General features: G+C 38.0%; 1 protein-coding gene across 1 annotated transcript in view; it reads left to right on the top strand.

Annotated features, from left to right (window-relative positions):
- Positions 1–6963: 6963 nt before the first annotated feature.
- The window catches only part of LOC124362568 (dual 3',5'-cyclic-AMP and -GMP phosphodiesterase 11-like), a 52044-nt gene continuing 48996 nt past the window's right edge, over positions 6964–10011 (top strand). Inside the window, exon 1 of the mRNA XM_046817190.1 lies at positions 6964–7150. Within this exon, the coding sequence (XP_046673146.1) occupies positions 6979–7150 (172 nt within the window). The 5' untranslated portion in view covers positions 6964–6978. The remainder of the gene's footprint in view (positions 7151–10011) is intronic.

Here is a 10011-nt window from a genome sequence, read left to right as displayed (position 1 = left end):
ATAGTCCATTTTTTACGTAGGTTCTACTGAAAATATAGTATTATAGTTAGCATTGCGATGACTTCTACAACTGTTATCTTTTATAGATTTGATGTAGTGAAATATACTCCATTGTCACATTTAGCTTGCATGACATCTAGCAGTATTTAAATTCTAAGAATAAGCCGCTAATACGTTTTTGTTGTTTCTAGATCTAGCAATATGGTTATTATGTAGGAACTTGTGTAATCTTTACATTACACAGTACGCGGTGCTGACTATACATTCCACGGTACCGACACGACGTTGTGTAACCATAAGGTTCACTCAGATTGTTCTCTACGTCGGTACTAGAGTGTTGAGTTACGATTGGGTTACTGAAACATTACAGGATCTCTCAAGTCGATCCCTCGCCAGGTTATTAAAAACATATTTAAAGAATATAGCTAACGTGTTGCGATATCAGTACGGGCATTGGAGCTACAGAGATTAGGTCGATTGTTGCGGCGAGAAGTGTCATGAACTACAGCCGCGGTCTGTTCTGTGCGGGAGGAGGAGCGGGAAGTACCACATCGATTGTCCGAAATATCATTTGCGCTAAACTTGCAGGGAGAAACGGGAAATTGCTATCCTTTAAATACAATCTTATATACCCTCCAAGTGTGAAAGTGGGAATTCATGTTATTAGCAATCCCGCACTTTCCCCCTAAAAATAGCCAATAAACTGCAAAAAACCATAATGTCATTTGATAAACTCTTTATGCTATTAAAAGCAGTTTTATTCCTCCGATATGCACACTTCCCCATGTAAAATATTGTTATCTTCCCGCAATACTCTTTACTTTTTCCATACAAATGTGTTCGTGTAAATCAGTTATTACTTAGTAAATGAGTTATTACAGTTTGTTAACTCGCTCAGGCGATTAGACTCTGTAGAAGCCTTTATGTTGTGTGAAATGCAGTATCTCAACGGATGTTATTCGTCATCGATATAGTTGCGTAGTAGTTTCTTCCAGCCTACGCCTTTAGTGTTAGACCGTAGAATAGATATTGTTTTTAATCTTGTTTAAACAATTAATTAAAAACACTGTATTCTGGTTTGGTCTATCTATTTTAGTAGTTAAAGTATCCCACAACAAGTTTGTTTTTCCAAGGGGGGGGGGGGTAACAATGTTTGACCAGTATGACGTCATGTGTATTTTCCATATAAGTGCAGTATATAACAACCGTTAATGGTATGCGAAGAGAAATTGTCTTTTATTACGCCAGTTTAGTACATTTATGATGCAATATATGTATTGCATTTTCTGGGAGATAATGTCGAGTATGAATTACCATATTACTTTATTTATAACTTGTGTGTATGCAAGATTATCTTTATTTAGAAACAGTTTCGTTTCAAAAAGATTTGTGATTTGAAATTGTGCAAAAACCATTATGTTCGATGACATATATTCAGTTGGTAATGGTATATAATATGTATACGTTATTTACCCGCGCATAAGAATTTGATTTAATTAGGTATGGTGTTTAGCTATTAGGGTTGACCAAATTTAGCTGTCGGTAAATGTATGCGGAAAGTAGAACATAAAATTAACTTGAACATGTTGGGGATTTATACATATGAGTACATTTTACTTAATATATGAATCGTTGAAAGTGATGCGATTGCTAGACTGTTAGTATGTTTGTAGTTGCTTGTGTGTATTACGGGTGATATTACCCTGAACGGCACAGAACCACGAAGCCGGTGTAACCGCGCGTGTGTGTGTGACCACCAGGTGACTGTAGCCGTGGCCCTGTACAGTCTGTAGAGATAAACATTACCAGTATAAAATGCCAAAGACATCGTTCGGCCTAGGGACGGCCTTGAGACGCACGAAGCAGCGGTGGATACGCAAGTCTCTAGTAGCTCTAGGGGTGCTGCCGCGCCACGGTAAGTCAGTCTCATCTCTTCCTTCTGCTTTACTAACATTTCCTTCCTAGTATTCTCTTTTTGGAATTAATTTCAAAACAAGTAATTAAAGCCTACATACTACAGAAAGGAATTTTCAAGCATTTAGTATTAATATTAACAGATTTTGACTTTTATTATGCTCCTATGTTCCAAAAGTAACGAATTTTCGCTGTCTATTGTTCAATTTTTTTCTCTCATATAGCTTATTTTGTTCTTTTACAGTAGCTTCTTTTACACTTTACACGTACAATTAAATCTTTGTTATTGTTTATAGGTTTTTAGTTTTTAAATGCGTGGTGGCAGTAGAACTCTAGTTTATTGTTAGTTAGTTTAATTCTTAGTTGTGGAACTCATGAAAACTCCACAAACTAACATTAATTGTTAATCATATTTGTAATATTTGAACAACTGATGTGTAAAATGTTAGATGTGCAAGTTCCTGACCCCCTGTAGTTTACTTGAAACTTTTTTTATTAAGTCCTTGTCGAGCTCATTTTCTCTTCTAACAAGATTGTGTGCCGAGCTGTTACGCGCAACTGTCGGTACTGCAGTTTAAATATTCATGCGGCTGGCAGTCCGAGCTTCGAGATAAGGCAGGGAGTTTTATCCGCCGCCAATTCCCCCGTTTTAATGAAACACTTGTTCTTCAAGCTGTAACTCGCGCGGTATGTGGTCTAAATTAATTACAGCTCTTCAGGGCAAATTTTATATTTTCCTCGAGAAAAATATCAAATTAGTTATTTAATACAGGGTTTTCGCTAGCTCTCAGGAGATCTTTTTGGGATTTGTTCTTTGAAAACATACAAGCAATGTAATATAAACACGGGTCAGAAAAACTTACCATGGCGTCTGTTTGTGAGTTTAGATTTTTTTATTTTAAAAACTAGTAAAGATAACAAATTGAACTTTGGCACAATTATTGTTGTTTCGAGGTAGCGGATGAATTAATTTTCTAAAGCAATTAAATTAAAAAACTAAATAAAATTAAGAATGTTTTATATAATAATTTAAATTTCTAAAAACATTGTGACACCTACGTTATGAAGGCCATTCAGTAAAATATACAGATGTTACCATTTAACTGTTGTAATTTAGCTTCTGCTATTACTTTACTATGAGTAAAATGTGCTTCTTATTAGCTTCTATGTAATTATGTTTCAACCGTCCGCCCATGTTTATTATCAATACAAATATGTATGTATTCTGGCTTTATAAACACCAAATTTACACTTTGAGTGAAGTGATCGTCAGGCTTATGAGATAGAACAACCAAGATTTTATCGTTAACACAGTCATTTTATTTAATTGCAGAACATTGTACTGTCTAATAAGTAGTCGAAATGCTGCAGAGTAATTAAATATCTATGGTGGCGAGGCGCTCTTGAGTGATCTCAGGTCTGCGTGTTCGGTAACCTTAAAAGTGGAGCTATTCAAGGTGAAATGAACAATAATAATGGTGCTGTTCGTTATGAACGATCACTCCGAGTAAGGAAATTGTGTAACATTTATTTATTACATATATTACATTACAAGTGTCACATGTTGCATTAAGTGCCTGCTTGTTGCTATTGAGCTTGTAGCGATGCGTCAAAACGTAACAGGTTGCTGTACCGCAGTTTCTTGTACATTTGTAAATTATTAGCTAACGGAAACATTGTCCCGTTGTTGCTACCCCTCGACACCACCCTGCAGCGATCTTGATTTTAACCTCTTAGATTGGTGTTAATCTGTGAACACTTTTACGCCTGTATTTTCAGTCGTAGAATTATAGGAGATATATTTTTGGTGATTTCAATATTTTTATTTGTTATTTAGAAAAAAAAAACTTCTTTTACATTGTTTACATCATCGTTCAAAAAGTATTCAATTTAAAGAAAACAATGATAATAGTGTAATAGTGTATAATATGAGTATCAATTATATATTTGAAATGAGACATCTACCATCATTCTGCGGCCGTAAGAGAGGTTTAACATCGTTTGTATCGGGCGAAACCCAAGAACGTTTTACTGCAGTCGGTTCAGAATACAATTTTCCAGTTGTTAATTCGTAACGGACCCTTCACCCAAAGCAGTGGCAGCATCACTAATATTTTGTGAAATTGAAATTAACACTAGAGACAAACTTTACAAAAATAAATGTTTAAATTAATTTGCCATCGATGTGAAATAAAAGCGCCGGCCACGCTTAATTATTTTGTCAGGTGAAGCGTTCCAATTGTGGGCAGGGGGGTGGGGTGGGGTGGCTCTGGAGATTAATTTGTTTTATTTCCCAATACAACAGCCACCTTCGTGTCGCAGAGAATTGGTAGCGTTATTTCAACTGGAATGTCACTTCGTTTATTCAATTAATGAATCGCTTTGCTGACATCGCTGAAATTCGTCGGTAGTGAATGTAATGATCGTAGACTTCGTTGACAACAATAGATTTGCCCTTAATAAATCTTTTGTTTCGATTTTTATTGTTAAACTCAAGTAAAACATTGCAATAATAAAGTTATGGATGTTAGAATTGATTTTGTTTAAGACTGGCAACGTAATATTGTACTAAATAGTTAAATAAAACACATTCGGGTCACGACTAATTGAGAATGCCACATTTCGAGTGTATCGTGTCCCACGAGGCGAGCCATGCAAGTTACTTGTTTGAATCGATACAGACCCAAAGTCATGGTAACCGGCGGTTCTGGATCGTGTATACAATACTTGGTTACAGTAGTACACCGTACACTTGCACAGCTCCTGTCGTTCCGTTCTTCGTGATCTGTCGCTTGTCTTCCTTGTGTTGTGCGTAACGTCCTAGCGAATCTGCGTGTGGATGTGTCTCCGACGACTGTAAGTAATTTTAACAGTCATAAGTTTAAGTCATACCGTGTAATCTTTGTGTAACGGATGTGATTATACTCGGATAAAAACTGTGTAGGAAATCAACGTGTTGGTGAGTGAAATGTGACGTAGTATTTGGGGGAAATAAATGAACGGTTAACTAGCATATGGTTAACTGACATTAGCTCGTTGTCGAAATGAATATTGCACAATACAGGTGTGATACCGACACCCGGATAGAACTCTTCAGACGGAGATATTGATGTCCTAGAAAAAAGCTGTTGGGTGTCCGGTGTTCCTTCAGTGACAAAGAGATGTTCGCTGGATATCGATTACGGTCCCTGGAGGATCTTCTTCATTACATGGCACCTTCGGTTGGAGGAGTCAGCGTTGTCGGGTTCTCTATTTTGATTATTCAAGGGATCTTCGATTTGAGAGAAAATAAGCTATCGAACCGTGCCAAAACAAGGGTTGAATGGCTCTGCTAATCGCAAAAAATTTTGTCGTGAACAGAGAACTATATCCAGGATTTAGAAAGGGAGGTTATCGACCATAGATATAGGTCTGGTACTGAGTAAGTGAACGTATCTGTCAAGCAACTCTGTAGAAACTCCATCTTTGTAAAGCTATAATAATATAGATCTAGTACAAAAAAGTAGTGTAAATAAATTCAGGAATAGGAAATGGCATGTTAACATTAATATGAAAGTACAAATTACCACTCCATATTTTATTGTTTTGGATTTATGTTTGGCGTTGGGTTTTGTTTCCATGGTGTAGAGTGTAGACCATACAGGTCAAGGAGAATCAAGGTCGGTTGGGGTGTATACTCGTATAGCAGCGATTTCCCGTTTCACTGGATTGTTTACTACGTGGTGTAGACTGTAGTAGACCATACAGGTTAAGGAGAATCAAGGTCGGTTGGGGTGTATACTCGTATAGCAGCGATTTCCCGGTTCACTGGATTGTTTACTACGTGGTGTAGACTGTAGTAGACCGTACAGGTCAAGGAGAATCAAGGTCGGTTGGGGTGTATACTCGTATAGCAGCGATTTCCCGATTCACTGGATTGTTTACTACGTGGTGTAGACTGTAGTAGACCGTACAGGTCAAGGAGAATGAAGGTCGGTTGGGGTGTATACTCGTATAGCAGCAATTTCCCGGTTCACTGGATTGTTTACTACGTGGTGTAGACTGTAGTAGACCATAGAAGTCAAGGAGAATCAAGGTCGGTTGGGGTGAATACTCGTATAGCAGCGATTTCCCGGTTCACTGGATTGTTTTACTACGTGGTGTACACTGAGTAGTAGACAGCGATAAGGGTGTGGTCGGTTGGGGTGAATACTCGTATAGCAGCGATTTCCCGGTTCACTGGATTGTTTACTACGTGGTGTACACTGTAGACCATACAGGTCAAGGAAAATCAAGCTCGTTTAGGGTGTATATATCAGCGATTTCGCGGTTCACTAGATTGTTTACTACGTGGTGTACACTGTAGACCATACAAGGAGAATCAAGGTCGGTTGGGGTGCATACTCATAACAGCGATTTCTGGTTCACTGGATTTTTTACTACGTGGTGTATACTCGTATAGCAGCGATTTCCCGGTTCACTGGATTAATAGAGATTGGGTGACGTCACCCAGATCTAGTACTGAAACGCCACTGTTCTGTCTTCGGTAAATTTCATTCTTTGGATCATTACCTCGGCTTCTTTATTAACTATATATGGAAAGGTGATACATAGTTCCCGGTTTGAAAGTAACCACAAAGCTTAGTAAACCTACTTACTTATGATTTTGTATGGTAATTGATTTATTAAATTAAATGTAGTTTATAATAATTATATGCCATACGATTTAGAGGACATACATACGTTGCATGGTGGTTCAGATACAGATTAAAACATCAATTAGTACGAGTAAGATCCTCAACCTTGCTGATAACTTGTTTGTGACAGAATACAGTGCCCCATTCATTCATCCTGGTCGGCGCCGCGCCGGGACCGGTATTCTAGAACGGTTATGAAATATCGAGTGATAAGACAAATCAATGAGTCACCTAATTATCTCCGCGGAATGTGTGACGCCTCACGTGAGTCACAGTCACAGTCACAGGTCACTGTGCAGTACCGGCAGCTAGGACAGTCCACGTGACGTGAGGTGGGAACTGCCAACCGGCTGTAACGTAAGGTGCCGGTAAAAATACCTGCGACTGTATGAATCACGATCAGCTGTGCGGCGTGCCAAGTCAAGGTGCTCAGTGTTACGGCAGCTGTCACCCGCGTTACACGCATGTAACGACAGTTCAGTGGTTCGGCCGCCCCATGAAACCCAAAATGTGGCTGCAGCTGTTGTCCGTCTCGGACGGAGCGGATTGTTACTGTTGTCGTGAGTACATTTTACGTTTCTGATTGATAGTGATAGTGACTCGTTGACTTAACAGACGTGTTGTGAATGTGCTGGTAGTTAACTTTGAATATACGACCTTGAGTTTTAACTCATAAGATAAATTAAAACTCCAAATATTTTTACGCCCTTTTTTTTGTCGAGGGATTATGGGGCGCGTCTCATTTTACATACATTCCAAACAGTTTTAGTCTTTCTTGTAAAGTTTATACTTTTTTATAATTAAGCGATAATGCCAAATTGTGAAATTTGTTGTTTAAAGTAACTAATACAATTATTTTAAAAATTATGAAGGAGGTTATATGTGAATAAACTTTCTTTTTTAAATTAAACATCTCCGATTGTTCTACGATTTAAAAAAGTAAGGTCGTAAATGTGTTTTGGATTTAACACCCTGTTCTCATTAGGTTAAAACCAAGATGATAGCCAGTATTACGTCGAATTGTTGCCACCAATATTCCAACTGACGAATGTAGGTTTATTATCAGTATGTTTGCAGTGTGAGATTAACAACATAACTCCGTGTTTATGTTGTTTCGAATTATTAGTTTGAAGCGTAGATCAACTTTAACAGTCCTCTGTACCGTAGTATTGTGCTAACATGCGTGTTCGTGTTACCTCTTTATATAGTTAGGGAACCACGCTATATGTTTTCATATTTGTAACATTTTGCAGCAGTTAAGACACTGTCGAGTATAGCTTGGAGCGAGTGCTTGTGTTCGAAATGAATGGTGCGGCTTCTACAATAACTCTTATCTTTACACGTTTCCATACGCTAACGTTGATAAGACAAGTTTTTATCGCAGCGGTCACATGTGCACAGCGGGTTGTACGCGTTTTATTGTTTATTTTCTTCAGCTATAGTTGTGAATTCGATGTTGGGTTGTTTGTGAAAGAAAAGGGAAATGGAAATTGTACAGTGTAATTAATTTTGCTAAGTTATAAAAACCCACTGTTATAACTACATAGTTACAGTATTTCTAGTTAACTACTAGTACGTTCATCTCGCAATACAAAGCCAGTCCGTTGCAAGTGGCGTAGTACATTTTATCTCGATTGAAATGTTGCCAAATTTCACGTGATGTTTAAATTAAATGTAGTTTTAATTACAGTCCATTGCCAATTTAAAGGCTATCGCAAACTCTACAGTTTTAATTTCGTTAATGACTCTGTTACAGAGATGTGTGTTAATAGCTTACCGACGGACGGCGCGGCGCGGCGCGGCGGGGTGATTATATAGCGCAATAAGGACGGCCAGGCGCGGCAACCCACACGATATTGTCTGCACAGAGAAAAGTCAATAAGAGTCGGTGTGTTTGAGTTGTTCTCCGGTAAAGTTTTATTTTCCTTACAACCATTACTCGCTGTCACTGACAACCCAACACGTATTACTGCCAGTTGGTTGTATCGCTAACATCTGTGTTAACAACATTTATATTAGATTTATTATTTATTAAGCATTTTTTTTACATTTTATTATAAAGTAGGTTAACAGTTTACATGTTTCTGTATTAAATTGTTGTAAATGTACTGTATGTGATATGAGGTAACTCCGTTGAGAAATGTCCCGATGGTGACAAACATTAGCATGTAAATGGGAATACTTGTGATACAGTGTATCAGGGCAGGTCAGCTGTGGAGGTCAACCTGGCTGCGCGGCGCACCTCGCCGATTGGCCAACAGTGATAGTGTGTAGAGATAAGCGGTCGTTTAACGTGCTCCGAACAACTCTCTGTTTGTCTTCACCAGTCCAGATAAGTGCCGACTACGACGCCATTCCAATGCTATTTAGCAGAGATAGATAACCAAATTTTCATTCTTCTGCGGAACGTTATACAACGTATGTCTCCATACCCCACGCTGGCCTCATTAAGCAGTCTGCTTGGTACAGTGTATCGTCACAATGTATCGATGTACATTGTACATAATTATCTCCAACAACGCAGTTCAACGCGTGTTGTTTAGAAACTTCAGAAATTGAATATTGGTGGTAATTACAAATGTCGAATTGAATGAATATGGGTCCAGAACTCCTGTTGTAGAAGTCAAACACACACAAAAACCAGTACGAATTGAAAAGTATGAATCGCAAAAAAAAACAAGAACTGAAACTGAAACGCCCGATGTGGTAATTGATTGGTAGAGTTATGCGATAAAATGAAATGAAATGAAAAATGAAATGAAATGAAAATTTGTTTATTTAAAACAGGCAAAGTTAGGGCCTCATGGCCCTTTTCTTACACTTAACCTGTCTGATCAATAAGCAGAACAATAAACAACATGACAAATATGAACAAATATTAACCAAATTAATATTGACACTAATATACCTTACTAAATACATTAAATCAAACATTAATCTAAACACTAAAAAAATTATAAATATGATACTTCTAAATAAAAATAAATAAAAATATAAGTATACAATCATGACACAAAATGATGTATTTTATCGCATTGGTAGAGTTATGCGATAAAATGAATCTTCGCTAAACACCAAGATATGACGATGGTTGGTGTAGGCTCGCCACTTATGTAAGCTAGGTGTCTGTGTTGGGAGTCAACATGACACAACATGTTCAGTGTGGTGGCAGTTTAGCCAAATCGTCCGAGATTCTGATCCCACACTTTAGAGTTGGAGACTGTGGAAGTGACGATGATTAAACACCCACAGGTTTGTGCAGGGTAGAGGGCAGAGTCTCGCCAGGCTATTATCAGGTGTCTGTGTTGGGTGCCAACTGTGACGACATTGTGCAGTGTGGTGGCAGTTTAGCCAAATCATCCGAGATTCAGATCCCACACTTTAGAGTTGGAGACTGTGGAAGTGACGATGATTAAACACC

This window comes from Homalodisca vitripennis, chromosome 5 (assembly GCF_021130785.1).
Source record: "Homalodisca vitripennis isolate AUS2020 chromosome 5, UT_GWSS_2.1, whole genome shotgun sequence".
In the NCBI taxonomy this organism is placed as follows: domain Eukaryota; kingdom Metazoa; phylum Arthropoda; class Insecta; order Hemiptera; family Cicadellidae; genus Homalodisca; species Homalodisca vitripennis.
This window is presented reverse-complemented; position numbering and strand designations above follow the sequence as displayed.